Source organism: Erythranthe guttata, chromosome 13 (assembly GCF_056151865.1).
Source record: "Erythranthe guttata isolate IM_541 chromosome 13, IM_541, whole genome shotgun sequence".
NCBI classification, from domain to species: Eukaryota; Viridiplantae; Streptophyta; class Magnoliopsida; order Lamiales; family Phrymaceae; genus Erythranthe; species Erythranthe guttata.
In genome coordinates, this window is record NC_142545.1 from 272,321 (window position 1) to 291,582 (window position 19,262).

General features: G+C 33.1%; 3 protein-coding genes across 3 annotated transcripts; 2 read left to right on the top strand and 1 right to left on the bottom strand.

The window, feature by feature from the left end:
• Positions 1 to 1,733: 1,733 nt before the first annotated feature.
• LOC105951911 (Protein kinase superfamily protein) lies at positions 1,734 to 6,493 on the top strand. The gene is made up of 18 exons (XM_012975386.2): positions 1,734 to 2,153; positions 2,412 to 2,915; positions 2,990 to 3,133; positions 3,268 to 3,393; positions 3,518 to 3,605; positions 3,691 to 3,784; positions 3,858 to 3,951; positions 4,054 to 4,108; positions 4,219 to 4,310; positions 4,399 to 4,569; positions 4,680 to 4,736; positions 4,818 to 4,901; positions 5,014 to 5,098; positions 5,202 to 5,263; positions 5,370 to 5,441; positions 5,550 to 5,654; positions 5,979 to 6,120; positions 6,228 to 6,493. Exons 2-18 carry the CDS (start codon positions 2,421 to 2,423, stop codon positions 6,299 to 6,301), a joined length of 2,040 nt encoding a protein of 679 aa, XP_012830840.2. The 5' UTR covers positions 1,734 to 2,153; positions 2,412 to 2,420; the 3' UTR covers positions 6,302 to 6,493.
• Positions 6,494 to 11,817: 5,324 nt separating this feature from the next.
• On the top strand, positions 11,818 to 16,392 carry ACAT2 (acetoacetyl-CoA thiolase 2). Its single transcript, XM_012975391.2, has 15 exons — positions 11,818 to 12,000; positions 12,485 to 12,549; positions 13,151 to 13,249; positions 13,361 to 13,534; positions 13,733 to 13,838; positions 14,104 to 14,242; positions 14,343 to 14,420; positions 14,537 to 14,602; positions 14,803 to 14,888; positions 15,170 to 15,269; positions 15,358 to 15,468; positions 15,567 to 15,608; positions 15,717 to 15,803; positions 15,915 to 16,027; positions 16,124 to 16,392. The coding sequence occupies exons 2-14, from the start codon at positions 12,510 to 12,512 to the stop codon at positions 16,002 to 16,004; spliced, it is 1,218 nt and encodes a 405-aa protein (XP_012830845.2). The 5' UTR covers positions 11,818 to 12,000; positions 12,485 to 12,509; the 3' UTR covers positions 16,005 to 16,027; positions 16,124 to 16,392.
• Positions 16,393 to 16,579: 187 nt separating this feature from the next.
• On the bottom strand, positions 16,580 to 19,025 carry P24BETA2 (emp24/gp25L/p24 family/GOLD family protein). Its single transcript, XM_088812208.1, has 5 exons — positions 18,858 to 19,025; positions 18,527 to 18,758; positions 17,589 to 17,775; positions 17,375 to 17,482; positions 16,580 to 16,970 (listed from the first exon to the last, which is right to left on the bottom strand). The coding sequence occupies exons 2-5, from the start codon at positions 18,749 to 18,751 to the stop codon at positions 16,837 to 16,839; spliced, it is 654 nt and encodes a 217-aa protein (XP_088668334.1). The 5' UTR covers positions 18,752 to 18,758; positions 18,858 to 19,025; the 3' UTR covers positions 16,580 to 16,836.
• Positions 19,026 to 19,262: the final 237 nt, after the last annotated feature.

Sequence of the window (19,262 nt, forward strand, 5' to 3'; positions counted from 1 at the left end):
AAAACAGTGAACACGCCCACAGTTTTGATGGTTTCATGCCATACTACTTAATAAAATTGATTAGGCTGTTTTGAACTTAAATAATAAATAGTGTATTATTATTAAGGTGGTGTTTGTAAAAGTTTTTTGAAAGTGATTATGAGCTTTTTGTTTTTTTTTGTTCATAATTTGTTTTTAGGTGTTTGCAAAATCAACTTCTGTTTTTGCTTCTTTAAAAATAATCTGCTTTAAGCTATTTTTTTAAAAGAACCCTTAACCCTGTTTTTTCTATTTAAGTTCATTTTCTGAAATAATTGCAAACACCCCCAACTTTTAGAAATAATTATTTAAAACTGGTTTAACGCACGATCACTAACTTTTACTTTTAAATAATCATCCGTAAAAACCACCTAAATTAATATTCAAGAATGTAAATGCCAATCCGATTCATATTCCACTGTTCATAACCTACCTTTTTTTTGTGGGCTATAGCTAAGAATTAAGAACCAACATAAATGAATTAGCTTAGACAGGTGCTATTCTTTTCTTTTCCTTTTTATTATCGGAAAAAAGAAACGAACGAATTTTTTTAATTTTATTTGGGTAATTAGCCACCTTCGTTAATATGAATCTTTTTACATATCTATTCTAATGTGTCAAATTCAACATAATCTTATAGATTTTGTGTATTGTTCTCTAGTTTGTAATCATTTTGTGCAAAAATTTAATTTCTGATGCATCATAATTTGATGTTTAGAAGCCAAGAGACACGTCTTATTATCATCTTGTTTCAAAATGTTGAGCTCGAATAAAGTAAAACGAAAAAATTGAAGAATATTCCATATAATCTAAAAGATTCCGCTAGATTTGACACTATAAAGATGGATGTGTAAGAAAATTCACAGTATTTTTTTGTAATTTGACATTTCCTCGGAAGTGGCCGTAATTTACCTATTAATCATAAAAAAAAAACTTCTACATATTACATGTCACAATTTTGAAAGATAGCTCAGCGCTAGTCCCATTAAATATTTTTTGTATAAGAGAATGTTTAAAGATGATTTTAAATATTTCAAATCAAGTTTAATAAGTATGCTCTTTTCCTAATGAATCAGAATAATTCCCAAAAAAACACTAAAACAAAAGAAAGAAAGAAAGTCACCGAATTATTGTGAAAATTATTGAAAAATATCCATGATTAATCAGAAAAAAATGGCTTAATTTCACTTTACACCCTTAAAATTTACCATTTTGCCATTTTGCACCCAAAGAATAATTTATGCCACTTTACACCATTCAAACATGTTTAATTGTTCAAATTGCACCATATTTTATTTATCGGCCATAATTTACCGTCGTTGACATAATTTATGATAGCCAACACGAGTCATTTTTGCTCGAAAATACATTAGCAATTAGCACCCTGAAGAATAAAAGCAATTGAATATTCAAAACTGACCATGTTGACGATTAGAAAATAAGTAAACAACAGAAAAATGTCCATAAAATAGACTAGGGTGCACTTTTGAATAATTAAATATGTTTTGAGAGTGCAAAGTGCCATAAGTTATTTTTTTTAGGGTGCAAAATGAATAATTAAGCATGTTTTGAGGGTGCAAAGTGCTATAAATTATTTTTGAGGGTGCAAAATAAATAATTAAACATGTTTTGATGGTCCAAAGTGCAATAAGTTATTTTCAAGGGTTCAAAGTGCTAAAATAGTATATTTCGAGGGTGTAAAATGTAATTAAGCCGTAGAAAATTCATTTGAGAATTCTCGTTCTTGAGATATTTTATTACAATGGAAAAATAAGTGAGGAGAAGAAAACCACACGTCAAAGGAACTCAGACCAATCAGAGCGTACCAAACAACAAAAGGCACAAAAACGATTGAGTGAACTGAATCCCACATAGTAGTGGTTGTTATTCAAGAACGCCATTTTCAGCTCCCTTTTTTCATTTTTTTTGTCGTTAAATTAAATTAAATGTCAGTTCAATTTCGTAGAAAATATGGCCTGTCTGTTTCTTGGTTTCTCTCCTTAATACCCACTATTACCGCTTTGTATCTGCTGTCCGAAATCAGAATACATTGCATATTTATTCATAGAATCCCCAAATTCATACAAAAGGGTTCTTTCTGGGTTTGTTTACTTTCTTGATTTTCAGCTCAAAAGGTTAGTTTCTGTAGCTTCTTTTATATATTAGGTTTTTTTTATTGCAGCTATGATTGTATTTGATTATTTAACTTATACAGAAGTTTGCATTGATAGTATAGCTGGTTATCATTTAATTGAAAAGGGTTTAGATTTTATGAAGAAGTGTAGTTATGTATGTATTGAATTTTGATTGGGTGTCGACTGTCGATTATTTTATCGATACCGAGTTGGGGAATTTGTGTTCGATTATTTTGATCTCGTTTGGTTCTTGATCAGGCTTTTGTAATGGCGGGAATACTAGCTTCGTCTGGCTGCTCTTGCCGTGTTGGAGAATCGCTATATCATGGTAAAATCGGAGACGAACTTGGTTTCTCAAGCATTAATAATTATTCAAAATTGGACAAAGATTATTCGAGAAATAACCGGGTCAAATCTAGAAAACTCCGTAGATTTCGAGTGGGAATGCAGCAGACGGGTATCAACGGGCGAGCAGTTAAGATGGTCCCGTCACCAGATAATGTAAATGGATCTTCCAAGAATGGCAATGTTGTAATTAATGGAGGAAGAAGTTTGGTTAAGAGGGATATTGCTAAAGAGCTTCCACCGATTGAAGGGGTGAAAGTTTTGCCTTCGGACGAAGGTTTTAGTTGGGCGAACGAAAATTACAATTCAATTCAAAGAAGTATAGATGTGTGGTCATTTGTTCTTACACTCCGTGTTCGTATTTTATTGGACGAGGCGAAATGGAGTTATGCTGGAGGCTTCTCCGAAGATAAGCAGGTGGGTTTTCGTCTTATCATTACAACAACTTAATTATCATGTTTGTGTGTGTGTAATAACATCGATTTTTTCAGGGAGAGAGAAGACGAAAAACTGCATCTTGGTTACGGGAATCTGTTTTGCAACTGGGTCCCACTTTTATTAAACTTGGTCAGTTATCTTCGACGAGGTCCGATTTATTTCCTAAAGAATTTGTCGATGAGCTTGCTAAATTGCAGGTACTAAACGATGTTTTCTTGAAAAAAGATTTTTTTTTTCACATGTTGAATTTATATATATATATATATATATATATATATATATATATATATATATATATATATATATATATAAACGGGCTTATGTGATTTAGGATAGAGTACCCGCATTTTCGCCGAGCAAATCGAAGAGCTTTATCGAGAAGGAATTAGGTGCTCCTATAAATATATTGTTCAAGGAGTTCGAAGACCTACCAATTGCAGCTGCTAGTCTTGGTCAGGTGTTTGCTTTATCGTGTTTTTTGTAATAATTTTTTTTCGTGTCTTAATAATTATATAAAAATTGGGAAAAAATCGATCTGTTAATTTTGTTATGCTGATTGTGAATTTCGGGAATATTGTTAGGTACATCGGGCTATATTGCATAATGGAGAGAAAGTGGTGGTGAAAGTGCAAAGACCGGGATTAAAGAAACTTTTTGACATTGATCTAAGTGAGTGTTATATATATTTTCGGCGTTGAAATACATATATTTTTTACGTCTTATTTATTGTATTTATAACATTCTTGATATTCAGAAAATTTGAAGCTGATTGCTGAATACTTCCAACGGAGTGAAACTCTCGGCGGTCCCACAAGGGATTGGATCGGAATTTACGAAGAATGTGCCAAGTAAGCTCGATCGACAAAATAATATATATTATTTTTTAATTAGGACTAACAATCATCTTTATCGTTTTTTAAGGATCTTGTACGAGGAAATTGATTATGTGAATGAAGGAAAGAATGCTGATAGATTTCGTCGGGATTTCCGGAATGTAAAGTGGGTCCGAGTACCTGTATGTTTTATTCTCCCTCTAAATTTTCTAGCTTGCTTTTATTCGTCATTTAATAATTTAATAAATATTTACTGTCATTTAATATTTTTGATATGTTTGTAGATGGTCTTCTGGGATTATACAGCAACGAAAGTGTTGACTTTGGAGTACGTTCCCGGTAATAACTCTTATTTCTCTTCGTTTTTTAATTAATATAAAAAAAATCCTAGTACCTAAACTCTTCGATCATATGGTGATTATATTTCGACTTTTTACTATTTTATTCAGGAATTAAAATAAACCAGTTGGATATGATCGAAGCACGAGGCTACAGCCGATCTAATATTTCGGCACGTGCTATTGAAGCCTACTTAATTCAGGTGACCTTCGATTTTTTCTTTAATAAGATTGAAAAATAATAAACACGTATTTATTATTATTTTTTTAATTTTTTTGCTGCAATTTCAGATATTAAAAACGGGTTTCTTCCATGCGGATCCTCATCCAGGAAATCTTGCAATCGACGTCGACGAATCGCTTATATATTACGACTTTGGTATGATGGGAGATATTAAGAGCTTTACGAGGCAGAGGCTATTAGACGTATTTTACGCCGTTTATGAAAAGGATGCCAAAAAGGTTATATATAAAGCACAAACCACTGATATATTAACAAAAAAATGTATTCAATTAAAATATGCTGATGTGTCGGCATTCGATTGGCTAATGTACGAGGTGTGGCCATGCAGGTTATGCAAGGTCTCATCGATCTTGGAGCGCTTCAGCCAACCGGGGATTTGTCAGCGGTGTGTTTTTTATTTTTAAAAATATCGTGTTACCTAAATATTCGGATTTATTTAATGATTTATGTTTTGTTTAAAATTTAGGTGAGGAGATCAGTACAGTTTTTCTTGGATAATTTGCTGAATCAAAGACCTGATCAGCAGCAAACTTTGTCGGCAATTGGTGAGGTACGAAGAAATTACTTGACTCGTAAATTATTGATTTTTCTTTTACCTTTTTTATTTTATTTTATTCTAATATAAGACTCGACCCATAAATTGTCGAAAATATTGTTTGCAGGATTTATTTGCAATAGCAACTGATCAGCCATTTCGTTTCCCTTCCACTTTTACGTTTGTGCTGAGGGCATTTTCGACACTTGAAGGTGATCTCTCTCTGTGTGTATCCGTGTGTGTTTTATATAATTTAAAAAATATATTATATATTATTAAATTTTCATGTGGTTTACGAAGGTTAGTTTCTTGCAGGCATTGGCTATACACTGGATCCAGATTTTTCCTTCCCAAAAATTGCTGCACCATATGCTCAGGTTCGATATATATATTTACTTGGGTTGCGTACTTCTAATATACATAAAAAAAATTCAAAAACAAAAATTAAATTAAAAAAAAAATGGGTCGTTTTTCTTCGTGCAGGAACTCTTAGACTTGAAGCAACAGCGGAGTGGGACCCAACTCGTTCAAGAAATAAGGAAACAAGCCAACGATGTACTACTCTATATCGGTCTTAATAGATTATCATAATAATAATAGATTATTATAATCATTAATAATAATTATAATCATAATAATAGATTATTCTATTATTGTTTCCAGGCGAGATCGTCGACAATCTCGATGCCGTCACGAATCCAGAAGATAGAAGATATTGTGAAACAGCTCGAAAATGGAGATCTTAAGCTCCGTGTTCGAGTTCTTGAGGTGATTTTATTTATATTATATCATCTAATTACGATAATATATATATTTGAAAATCTTTACTCCTTCGTATAAGGTTTCTGCACAAATATTAAGGAAGCTAATGAAATGTGCAAGAATTTTTCGGGGAAAACGTATGATAAGACTAAAATGCCCTTCCCACTATTTATATATCTACTAATCATCTATTGCTAATTAGGAGTGATAAGGGAAAATTTGAAAAAGATAATCAATATATGTCTACTCTTTCTTCCCACTCTTTTTATGTTATATTTGAATCGAACCCGACGAAAAGGAAAATGACGAAAACGACCTTGCATTTTTCAGTCAGAGAGAGCAGCAAGAAAGGCGACCATACTACAGATGGCAACAATATATACAGTTTTCGGTGGGACCCTCTTAAATATCGGGATGACCTTTAGCAACCAAGGCAGTGAAGTTATTGCAAACGGTGCTTTTGTAGCTGCAGGTGAGCATATTCCACACTCGTGAACGTCTCGTTTTCTCGTGACAAGCTCTCGTAATTCTTGTGCTTCTTAGTCTTACTGATTAAAAATTGTATTTCAAACAATGCAGGTGTTTTTCTCACGCTATTTGTCAGATCCATGCAAAGGGTGCAAAAGCTTGATAAATTTGAGACAATGATATGATATTTCTAGTGTTTTTTCATCTTGTCCCATTTATTGTATAAGTGTGTAATAATATATCTTACATATGTAATAATAGTTAGATTCATAGGTATGCATGAAAGGGTGAAAAAAATATTCTTTCTGAAAAGAAGAACAAAGAAAGATAGTAACAATAGTAATACATAAATGTAAAGATGATTTAGTTCTGTTCAACATTTTGCTTTATTTAATTTAAACAAAGCCCCTCTTCATATTCATAAATACTCGAACACCCTCGAATAAAATCATGGATTCGCCAAACTTTTGCTTAATCGATAGACAAGTTCATCAACAACCCATAATTTATTTTCTCAGATTACTCGGACCTAACTTTTCAATCACATTATCGTGTTTAATTTTCCCGAGTAATTCAAACAACAATTCCGAGGTCGATTCATCTGGCGGGAGCTTTCTTTCTTGCATTTTATCAAGAAACTTCACCGCATCATCAAAACTGTCGTAATTGCCCCTCGCCAAAAACCCTCGAACAATATTATTGTACGTAACCTCGTCGGGCAACAAACCCGTACCTTCCATTTCCTCGAGAAGATCAATAGCTTCGTCCATTAGACCATGTTGACAACATCCTTTAATTAGGATATTATAGCTTACCACATCGGGCTCCAATTTCTTACAAGAAAGACCTCTAAATATAGCTCGAATCACACCAAGTTTTTCGAGCTCGTTCAATCTACAAAACCCGTCCATTATCGTATTGTAGTAACTAGTACGGAGATTCTCGCCTTTCTTCTCCAATTCCTCCAACAACAATAGTGCTCGTTCAACTTCCCCGTTCTTACACAGTCCCCTCAAAACAACCGAGTAAGTATACGAGTTCGGTATTCGCCACACGGCTTGCAACTTATCGAAAAGCTCCATCGCAGTACTTAATCTACCGTCGTTAAACAACTCTGCTAATAAAAAGTTATACGTAGCTATATTCGGCTCAACTCCTTTACGACGCATCTCGTGGAAGATACCCATCGCCTCTTCCATCTGCATATTCTTAATATACGCGTTGATCAAGATATTGAAACTGTAAACATTAAAACCAATATTATTATTATCTCCATAAACCATCAAATCGAAAACTCGCCTAGCTTCATCCAAACGCCCTTGCGTGCAATACCCACCCATGAGGGCACAATAGGAAACTAAATCTGGAGCCAGGTTTTTCTCCTTCATGATATTTATCACACGCTCGGCTTCGTCCATTAGTCCTTCCTTACAATAAGCATTGATCAATGTACCGAACGTCACAATATTCGGATATATCTTCCGATTTATTATCATGTCGTTCAATAATTCGTTCACCTCTTTCCAACGGCTCGAACTACAGAACCCACAAATCAACGCAGTGTACGTGACAACGTTAGGTTTTATACCTTTCCCTAACAATTCGACAAAAAATTCCATGGCAGAGTCTATTTTCCGACTCTTGCATAAGCTGTCGATAATCATGGTGTATATTCTGACGTCGGCCTTATATCGATGTTTTTCCATCACTCGCAAATATTCGATCGCCATTGATGTATTGCCCGACCCGCAGAGCCCATAGATCATTATACCGTAAAAGAAAGCATTGACCTCGCACGCCTCTTCTCTTACGATCTTGTCGAACAATTCCTGCGCATCGGAAATCCTGTTTTCGATAATCAAACCGTTTAACAAGGTGCCTAAAGTGAATGCATCGGGAGCAAAACCGCGCTTGAAGAACGAACCCATAATCGAAAACCCTTGATTAACTTGGTTCGAGAGGCAAAAACTGTTGGCGGCGATGTTGAGAGTGTATACATCGACTGAGATCCCCAAATTGCAGATGCGTTTGAAAATGGCAATGGCGGTGGAATATTCTTTGAGGTTGTTGACTGTGCGCGAAAGCAGCCGATTGAAAGTTATTACAGAAGGAAGAGGATTCGTTGTGCTCAGAGTTGCGCACAGATTAAGAGCTTCGAATCGGTCGTTAACATTTTGCAGATCGGCATTGAATTTCTCGAGAAAATTGCGATCTGCGACGGATATTTTACCGAAATCACGAATCTGAGAGAGAAAAAAACCTAATCGGCGACGAAACTTACAATTTGGGGAAGAAGAAGAAGAAGAAGTGAGAAAACGCCCAAATCGAATTCCGTTTAACTTCATTTCTTTGCTGCAGATTTTAGAGAGAGGTATGAATAAAAATCAAATCTTTGTTCTTCATTCATTTAGCGGCGGATTTGGTGAACTAAACTGCAAACACCACCTGGATTTAGCAATTCTGGATTATATATTTGCGGGTAAATTACGAAAACCCTCCCTAAACTTATATTAAATTACAAAAACCACCTATTCGTAGTTACCAAAAAACCCCTAAGGTTTGTTTCCGTCCTTCACCAACCCCTTACATTGTGAATTTTGTTTTTATTCAAGGGAATAGACTTTGCACAATTTCAGATAATTTCTTTTATTTTTCACCTATTTAACAGAATGTATAATAGACTCTACACATTTTCGGTTAAAAAACACGATCAACAGTTAATCAAAGAGGAATTTTAATTATTATTAATTAGGTGAGGGTGTTTTTACTATTTATCCTAACTTTAGCGGGGCATTCGTAATTTACCCTATATTTGCAGATTATAATTTTATTATTGCAAAAATATTTATGTAACCAAACAAAACTAATATTTTATACTCATTATTTGTTTCATAAATAATTTGAGCATTCGTTTAGTTGTCAAAATAAAATTAACGAAGGTGAAATTAAATAATCTAATAAAATTCAATTATTTGATCGGCTTCCGGGACGTTCGATAAAAAACTCTTTAAAATGCAAGATTCATGATAACATAATATTCAGATTGAGCGGGTAAGTTATTCCGGATACCAAACATCAAATAAAGTCCAATTATTTTAATCAATAATAGTTAATCTTCCCAATTAAACGAGACTTTAATCTACCGTTGAAAGTTTTTTTTCTCGATAATATTGTATACGATATTATTTTATTATCTTTTTTGTTTTGCTCAAGCAAACCCAAAATTGTTATAACTTATAAGAGTTACAATAGCTTTTTGTAGTTCGAAATAGAGCTGCTGAGACTAGTGGTTCGGCGTCTATGAGATGCTATACCTGGCGGTTTCGAACCATCATAAATAACCATCCCCTAAATACATATACACATGGGTAGCCCGATGTATTTTATCCAATATAGCATCTACAAAACCGTCGGAAAATAGAGAAAACAAAATTTAATAAAAAAAAAAAAAAAAAAAAAAGTTTGGGGCTTCATGACACAAATACTTCAGTGTCGAGCCCAATTCTCTCTTCTTTTTCATTTTTCTCCTTTTTGACAAGGCTGATAAAAATAATATTTATTCATGTCTATAAAGAAATTGGATAAATCACTCATATTTGTTTAGGACAAAAGTCAAAATTGGATTGCAAAAATTGTTGACTTGTTTTTACTTTTAACACCCAAAGTCCAAAAAGGCTGTCATAATATAGTGAAGTGAACCTATTAAATTATGTTAAACAAATTAGGTTTTCTCCAATTTATTTTTCTTTTTCTATTAAATCCTAATTGACTTAGCATGAAGTCCAAAAAGGCTCCTCACAAGAGTTTTGATTTTCACATTTTATTAATGTTTTTCATTTCACATTATATATATATAGTATGAATGGAATTACACTCACTATATTTTTCACTAAGGCCTCGTTTGGTTGGTAATACAATTTATAATAATATAATACGGGTTAAATCACAGGGCAAATTATTGGAATAGCAAATATCAAACAAAATTCAATTATTTAGTTCATAATAATTAATTTTCGAACCAAAGGACGTCTGAAAGATTAATCATTTAGATACAATGATTATTGAATAGGGTAAATTACAACCACCTTCTAAGATATTGTCAATCTACGAAAAAATCCATCTTGTTTGGATAATTACATATACCCCTTCAACTATAACTTTTTCTTACACCTCCATTCTTATAGCGTCAAATTCAACATAAACATCTAGATTTCGTGGAATCTGCTCTAGTTTGTACTCGTTTTGTGTAAAAATGTAGTTTTCTAATGCACCACAATATGATATTTATAAGCCAAAAACACATATTATGATCATCCTGCTTCAAAATGTGGAGTTCGAAAAGGATAAAATGGGTACAAAAGTAATAATATTCCATATAATCTCGAAGATTCCACAAATATGACACCGCAAGGGTGAACGTGTAAAAAAATTTATAGTTGATGGAGTTGTTATAATTATCTAAACAGAGAACAATTTTCATAATTTGACCATACATCAGTGGTGGTTATATATCTTTTATTTTGAAGTTAAATATAAAATATTTTTATAAGAACAAAATTTGGTAGGTAAGTGGCACTGATAAAACTTGAAAATATATTCAAAAGTAATCGATCTAATCTCATCTCGTGACTTTGTCTGCCACATCATGTTATGGGCTAATCAAATATTAGTTAAAAGACTTTTATACCATTGTTTTTGGTCAAAATTTAAAGGGTAAATTACAAACACCCCCCTGAGGTATGACCAAATTACAAAAACACCCCTCTTGTTTGGATAATTACAACCACCCCCCTCAACTCATCAAATTTTGTGGAATCTTCGAGATTATATGGAATATTATCACTTTTGTACCCGTTTTATCCCATTCAAACTCTACATTATGAAGCAAGATGGCCATAATATGTGATTTTTAGCTTGTATATATCAGTTTGTGGTGCATCGAAAACTGTATTTTTTACACAAAGAGTACAAACTAGAGCATATTTCACGGAATCTAGATGACTATGTTGAATTTGGCACCATAAAGGTAAGAAAAAATCATAGTTGAGGGGGGTAGATGTAATTATCCAAACAAGAGGGGGGTTTTTGTAATTTAACCATACCTCAGGGGGGTGTTTGTAATTTACCCAAATTTAAATAAAATGGTTAAGATGTTTTTATTTGTTTATTTTATTTTATTTAGTATACTTTTGCATATTCAATTTCGACATCTATTCTAACATAGTAACTATTTCATATTTATATCCTACACATACTTACTTATATACTTAATGACTGATTATTTGCATAAATCTATAGTACAACAGATGTCACAACTCATAGAGCTTGCACAACCAACATATACACACACTTTAATGAAAATAAATGTACACGAAAAATCAATAAAATTTACAATTTTTATCCATCAATAATAGATTAAAATAAATAAATAAAAGATTTTAAGAGTCGAGTTCGTCATAAAATTTGATACCATAAGAACTATCCATTCCCTAAACAATATAAATATACATTAAGGGTAAATGTCACTTACTCCCCTCTGATTTGAACTTTGTGCACGTGAACGCCTTCTACTTTCAATATAATACGATTATTCACCAAAGTGAGAAATATAATTTTTTTTATATATTTTTTTTTTAATTTGAAAATGGGTTTAATAATATTTATGAGTCAAAAAAGCCGGTGAACATTAAAACTCCATTATCAAAAAATACACACACTACTACACACTAAATACACACACACTGACACACAAAACAGGCAGCCAGCTGCCTACCCCTCTTGACTCTCCCTATATATATAGAACAACCAACTCTGCTGGATTTCCACACTCCCATTTCCTTGATCCTCTCCGATTCTTTTCGTGAATTCTCCCCCATTTTTTCAGGTAACTATTTTATCCTTTTTGCATGTTTCGATTCGTTTGCCGTATCTCGATTTCCTTCTCTCTCTCCGATCAAATTTAATTTTCTGTAGAAAAATGTAATTTCGGTGCTGATTCATATTCACATGAATGAACTCCGTGCTTAATTTTGCTTTTCCGCCGTTTCTGGATTTCTTAGATCTAATTTTCTGTGACCGGTGATGCGATTTTGGAGGTGTTTGTTTATTGGGTCGTTTTTGTATGCCTGAGATCTATACGTGTGTGTGTGTGTGTTTAATGTTTTTTTTTTCAGAATTTTGAAAATTAATTTTGAATTGATTATATCACCTGAGAGCGTTTTTGTTTATGTGAATCAATATGATGTAAGAATTTTGAGAGATTTTGAGGATCATGCAGAAAACGTTGTTTCCTATGTAGTATGTGCAATCCTCATTTTTTTTATTCGTTATATATTTTGTCACCAATTTTGATGGAATTCGTTTAACAGGCATTAATTTACTCGAAAGTTGATCATGGCTCCAGCTGCAGCAAACGATTCGATTAAGCCGAGAGGTAACTGGTTTGCTCTTTTCTGTGTGTGTGTGTGTGTGTGTGTGTGTGTGAAGTTCAATGAATCTAGCTGCAATACCGAGTAATGATTGTTTGACTGGATCTTGGTTTTTTGGATTAGTTATGTTTCATATTTAATTTAGTTTTGAGTTATGTATGTTGCGTACCGAGTTTAAGACTTACATCACTGGTTTATGTAATTTTTATACATCCGAAGTGTTTTTGTGTATGATACTTTGTCTTCATCTAGTGAAACGATCATGATTTTTTCTTCGATAAGAGAATAAACCCTTTCAAGGAAATTAGTTAACATTATTTAGGAAATGAAATTAACTGCCACAAGATTTATTGTTTGATGGTGCCTCGTGTTCTTGTCAAACTCTAGACGGTTAACATCTTTTCTATATAAAGAAACAGAATATCGTTGGTCATGCTTCTGCTCAAGTTAAAGTTTGTGTAATAGATCAATTTCCCTATATGGATCACTTGGTCTTATTTCTTGCAATTTTCTTAGGACTATCTTGAACAACTTAAAAGCTCGTAGTTGCTTTGTTTACATTTGATAATATAATCTTGATAAGGTTTATTTCATTTCTCCTATTAGATGTTTGCATTGTCGGAGTCGCCCGAACACCAATGGGTGCATTTCTTGGTTCTCTTTCATCAGTACCCGCAACCAAGCTCGGATCCGTTGCTATCGAGGGTAAGATTACAAACCTACCCCTTTCATTTTTTTTAACTGAATGGTCCTTCGTTTAGCACGTAGCATCTATGGTTTTGTAATCTGTTCTTTTTACTTATGGTAAACTTTCAGGTGCTCTTAAGAGGGCAAACATTGATCCATCACTTGTAGAAGAAGTTTTCTTCGGAAATGTTCTGAGTGCAAACTTAGGACAGGCTCCGGCCAGACAGGCCGCATTAGGCGCAGGGATCCCTAATACAGTTGTCTGCACAACTGTCAACAAAGTTTGTGCCTCTGGAATGAAAGGTTTGTCCTCATATCATTGAAAAATCATAACTCCCTTAAGGCCTCGTTTGGTTGGTTCGTAAGATTAGTCATGGTTAAGTAAAATAATTGAACCTTATTCAATGTTTGGTTAGTGCAATAACTAATATGAAATCCGTTATTTTCTTCTTCTTTATATGTGATGCTGAATATTATGTTTTTTTTCTTCTGTTAATGCAGCAACTATGTTAGCGGCACAAAGTATCCAGTTGGGAATTAACGATGTTGTAGTGGCTGGAGGCATGGAAAGCATGTCTAATGTCCCAAAGTACCTTGCAGAGGCAAGGTTGGTACTCTAATTCAAAATGGACATGATTTAATTTTTTATTTTTATTTTATATATGTTTTTTTACGTTTTGTACGTGCTTTAATTGCCTCATCCCTTTATTTGAGTGAAATACGTTTCTTTATCCTTATTCTCACTACGAGAGTTACTAGCTGGATGTAGACAAAATGGTGATGAATGCATATTTAATAAATGGATTCTTATTTCTTCGACATTATTTAATACATTGTATATTTACCCGTGTTTTTTTTTGGCATTTTTACAGAAAAGGATCTCGACTTGGACACGATTCTCTTGTTGATGGAATGTTGAAAGATGGACTGTGGGATGTATACAGTGACGTCGGTATGGGAGTTTGTGCTGAATTATGCGCTGAACACCACAGTATTACAAGAGAGCAACAGGTTTGATTACACTCATAGTTAGTTTTCAATTTTTTTTTTAAATTGTATAAATTAGTTTGTTCCAATTTTAATGCGCGACTTTCATAAAAAAATTATACAGGATGATTATGCGGTCCAAAGCTTTGTACGTGGAATTGCTGCTCAAGATGCTAGTGCCTTTGCAGGGGAGATTGTTCCAGTAATATAACAAGACTTTTGCTTCTTTGAAATATCTCGTTTCTTCTATATATTGTCGTTATTGTTAAAAAAAAAAATTCTTTGGTCGTAATAATAAGTATAATATTGTGCGTGCAGGTTGAAGTTTCTGGGGGCAGAGGAAGACCATCCACCATTGTTGATAAGGATGAAGGTCTAGGAAAGGTGAATTTACCAATCATTCCTCAGCACACACACACACACACACACACACACATATATATATGTATATATATATATATATATATATATATATATATATATATATATATATATATATATATATATATATATATATATATATATATATATATATATACTGTCATTATTCATTGATACTAAATAATTTATATTCTTATGGTCAGTTTGATGCTGCAAAGTTGAGGAAGTTACGACCAAGTTTCAAGGAAACTGGTGGTACTGTGACAGCTGGAAATGCGTCTAGCATAAGGTACTTGATATTTTCATTTTTTCATTTCCACACTGATTTTATTATTTTGATATACTTTTCGATTTGATTTTCTGCTGAGTTGTGGTTTTTCAACTGAAAAATCTGAAAGATTTCATTCATGCTCCTCCAGATTGTCTATAAATATTTTTGAAACGAGCTTATTAATTATCTTACATATTCAAGGAACTTCACATTTACTCTGAATTTTATTTATTTTTTATTCTTTTTTTTGTCCCATTGTTATAACGAATGACTTAATCTTTTTATTTTATTTATTTCAGTGATGGTGCTGCAGCTCTTGTTTTAGTAAGTGGAGAGAAAGCTCTCAAGCTTGGCCTTCACGTCATTGCAAAGATCTCTGGATATGCCGATGCCGCTCAAGTATGTATAAACAAACAATTTTATTTATTTACTTATTTAAGTTTTAAGTTTTAAGTGTCGATTCTTAATCGAGCTAATTTTTTTGCAGGCACCAGAACTATTTACAACTGCTCCAGCTCTCGCAATTCCCAAAGCAATTTCAAATGCTGGTCTAGAAGCATCTAAAATAGACTACTACGAAATCAACGAAGCCTTTGCGGTATATTTGTTATTATGCTTTTCCATTTAAATAAGGAAAATAAATCAGCCAATTAAAATACTTGGCATCTCATTCCAAAAACATATGATCCCATGCAGGTCGTAGCTCTCGCAAATCAGAAGCTATTGACTCTTAGTCCGGTAAGTCCTCGATTTCGAGCTTTCGAGATCTTTGAGTTCGAATGAGAACTATAAATATATTTTCTAATTTTATTGCAACTTTTTCTAAATTTTAATATATTTTTGCAGGAAAAAGTTAATGTACATGGTGGAGCTGTATCTCTTGGACATCCCCTTGGTTGCAGTGGAGCTCGTATATTGGTCACACTTTTAGGGGTAATTTTTTTTTCTTTCGCTAGAGCGCTAATTTAATCCATCTGATTTAATAAGCATAATAAATCAAGAAATTGGAATTTTATAAATTAAATGTCGATTATATCATCTCAGGTATTGATGCAGAAGAATGGGAAATACGGAGTCGGTGGTGTTTGCAACGGTGGAGGAGGTGCTTCGGCCCTTGTTCTTGAGCTTCTGTAATAATTTCATTCAACTTTTTTTTGGTAAGTATAATATTAGTTAACAAGAAAGGTTTTTTCGTAATTCGCCCGATTTTAAAGGTCTAGTACAAGAAGACTAACCGAGGATCTCTATTGCAGATTTGTTTTCAGCCAATGTAACCTCGTACGAAATCGAATGCTGTAGCAGAATTTGAAGAGATGGGATACAGCAGAGGACACTAGACTTTGTTTTGTACCAAGTTTCAGTTTAGATGAACTTTGTTCTTTGGATTTGTTTTTCGGTTTCATTTTGTTATTTTTAAGCCAATAATAAATTGTGAAGATGCTTAGATTTGTAGATGAGAATGTATTTCCTAAAAACACAGATTGCAGTGTATTTTCTCAATAAAATTTTCTTTTTTAATCAATCTAGTCCGATGGGTCGGGTGAACCGGCCCGGATTAGAAAACGGGTCAAACCTGCATTTTTATTCGATGTCGACTTCATTAGATGTAGTATAGATTTGACCTAATGTTAGGTGGCTCTCAAGATTCTCATTTTCAAATGTACAATCTAAGAATAATACACAAAAATCTGCATCAAACTCGCATTCCATTGACAAAAACAGCAAAAAGATCGATATACATTAAGATGTGGCAAAACAAAATAATATTCCAAAACAACTTAGTATCTATCTCCAGACAAAAAGCAAGAAATGACAATTAAGGACAGCAAAAACGATAAGAAAATCGGCATCTTTGAGTTCCCTTTTGAGCATAAGCTATACATGCTCTCACATCAAGTAATCCAACAAACAGATTATACGATGATAAGTTATGAATGAATGAATAACGAGGAAAAAGTGAAAATTTTTAGACTCGAGAAGTTCCAAGCTTTCGGTCAAAAAGACGTTGAAGAAGATAAACCTGAAGAGAACTAACTCCAACAAGTGCTAACGATTCAAAAATTGCCTTGTATATTGCTCTCTGGCTCATCGCTTCATTAACTGCACCCCATTGCAAAAGAAACATATCATACTTGAATGAAGAAAGTGGAAAAAAATGTATATATATATTTTATTATACACACACACACACACACACACACACACACACACATATTCATCCTTATTAGCAAATATTATAGTAATAATTTTCGTAATAACATTTTAAACATATTTCGTCCAAAAAGGCTAATGCAGTGTATTTTGGTATTCAATGGTTTTGATACAAATATTCACCTTCTATTAAAACTATATATTGGAACATAAATATCAATTGGAAATACGAATCTAAATAACTACTTCCTCAAATTACGCTGAGAATTATATCACATTCGCTCCATTTTTCTCGATGAATAATATTTAAAATAAAATGTGAAGAGCGTAGAATAAGTTTATTATTTGTTTACCAAGTGCTTGGCGGTCCGTTTGTGCCTCTAACCAGTGTTGTTCAAATTGGATATTGTAAAGAGCTTCTTCTAATTTTGAAATCTGTTCCAGCATGGGGTTGAAATGTTCTGCATACAAAGATAAAAATCTCACTTACAGTTAGATAATCGGAATATAAAATCTGCGAAAATATTACACGCACAAAAAAGTTGAATCCTAACAAAAGATCCGTACCATCTTTTGCATGTTGATCAAAGTGCATAAAATGGCCAACGTGTATATCAAAATCAATGGTTTCGTGAAAAGGGGACTTGTTTGTGAAGCAAAACTGATAAACGCCTCTCATTTGAGCCATAAACTCGTATTTGTCACTTGTCTTGTCATGGAACTCATGGATCTTCCTACCATCTGGTCCTTTTATCTGATATATAATTACAACATAATTATAATCGAAAAGAAGGTACTAAATTAAGGCACATTTGCAATATAGATCGAAGCTCTATGCAAGATAAAACCTATAAAACGAAAAGGACGAGGATGAGCCAAATATTTTCATAACATTTATGTCCAATATATAAATGGTCCAATATACATATTACAGAAACACGCAACATAGTTTCATGTTCCGTCCGTTTCCGTTCGTCTTCCGATTTTGGAGGCTCTAAGTATATCTAAAAAATCTCTGCGACATACGGGTGTTACTGTATTTACAAATTTACTCGGTTGCTTTATAAATGAAATTATACATCTTATATAGTATTCCATCTCCCAAACTGACGATTCGATTTGGAATATCAAAATTGTTAAAAGAAATAACCAAGTTATGAAAATACGCAACACAATTCCATGTTTCGTCAGTCCTCTGGTGTAATTCTACGGTTGAGAGTGGTTCTATAGAGCATTTATATTCTAGTTACAATCTGGAAGGTAAGTATAATTGAAAATTTATAAGGAATCTTACAGTTAGCCCTGTTTTCATATCTTTATAGAGAACTGGAACAAAAAGTATTACGTCTTTCATAAATTTTGCACATCCAATGCAAGCACAATCGGCAGATATATTGATCAAACAAACAAGTTAACAACTCATGTTGAACACAGAACACACATTTTGAAATCAAGCAAGATCAAGAAATTCAAATACAAGCTGATAAATAAAATAAAATTGTTACCAGGAGATCGACACCATCGTCGGCGTAATGCCATGAAACATCGGCTTTGATGACGACGAAAGAAAGGCGAACGGTGTCGGCCTCGTACTGAACATTGTGTGACAAACATTCCTCTTTGTCTATCACAAATCTGATCCCCAACCCTCCTCGAAATTCCAACATTAACCATATTATCATCATTAAAAACCTTTTCCTCAATAACATTCTTGAACACCCAATTCCCATCTGCACCCTTCATTAAAAAAGAAATTTAAAAAAAAAAAAAAAATCAAATATGCATGCATTAAATGTGAATGGAACAAGACATAACCAAATGTTTCATGAGACTTACTGTCTGGTTTTCGGGGAATTACTATATACGATTTGTTGGAATTGTTGTCGTTTGGATTTTAATCCAAGGGGATTTTGTTGCTGTTTGTTGGGTTTGGTTTTCGCCTGAGGTTAATTACTTCTCTAACTGATTCGATTTGGAATTATAGCACGTTTCCAAATTATCATCAAATTCCTTTTAGACACGTTTCTGATTTTAGTTAAATATTTTTTAAGTCCAATGCGATTTTCGTTTTTTTTTTAACGAAATTAAGTTTTGACTTTAGAAAAAGAATTGATTTTTGGGCATGAAATGCTATTTGCGGTCACAAAATTGCTATTCGCGGTTTATAACAAAATCCCCCAAAACTTTTAAAAATATCAAAAAACTTCCCAAAACTGCAAATAGCAAAAAAAAAAAAAATTC

Excerpts from the sequence above, each read along its gene's own strand:
- LOC105951911 (XM_012975386.2), top strand. The coding sequence starts at position 2,421 with ATGGCGGGAATACTAGCTTCGTCTGGCTGCTCTTGCCGTGTTGGAGAA. Across the intron at positions 3,785-3,857 it reads ATTTACGAAGAATGTGCCAA|GATCTTGTACGAGGAAATTG; the intron begins GTAAGCTCGATC and ends TCGTTTTTTAAG. Across the intron at positions 6,121-6,227 it reads CGGTGCTTTTGTAGCTGCAG|GTGTTTTTCTCACGCTATTT; the intron begins GTGAGCATATTC and ends CAAACAATGCAG.
- P24BETA2 (XM_088812208.1), bottom strand. The coding sequence starts at position 18,751 with ATGGGAATTGGGTGTTCAAGAATGTTATTGAGGAAAAGGTTTTTAATG. Across the intron at positions 17,483-17,588 it reads TGATCAACATGCAAAAGATG|AACATTTCAACCCCATGCTG; the intron begins GTACGGATCTTT and ends CTTTGTATGCAG. Across the intron at positions 16,971-17,374 it reads AACGGACCGCCAAGCACTTG|TTAATGAAGCGATGAGCCAG; the intron begins GTAAACAAATAA and ends AATGGGGTGCAG.
- ACAT2 (XM_012975391.2), top strand. The coding sequence starts at position 12,510 with ATGGCTCCAGCTGCAGCAAACGATTCGATTAAGCCGAGAG. Across the intron at positions 13,250-13,360 it reads CGGATCCGTTGCTATCGAGG|GTGCTCTTAAGAGGGCAAAC; the intron begins GTAAGATTACAA and ends GTAAACTTTCAG. Across the intron at positions 13,839-14,103 it reads AAGTACCTTGCAGAGGCAAG|AAAAGGATCTCGACTTGGAC; the intron begins GTTGGTACTCTA and ends GCATTTTTACAG.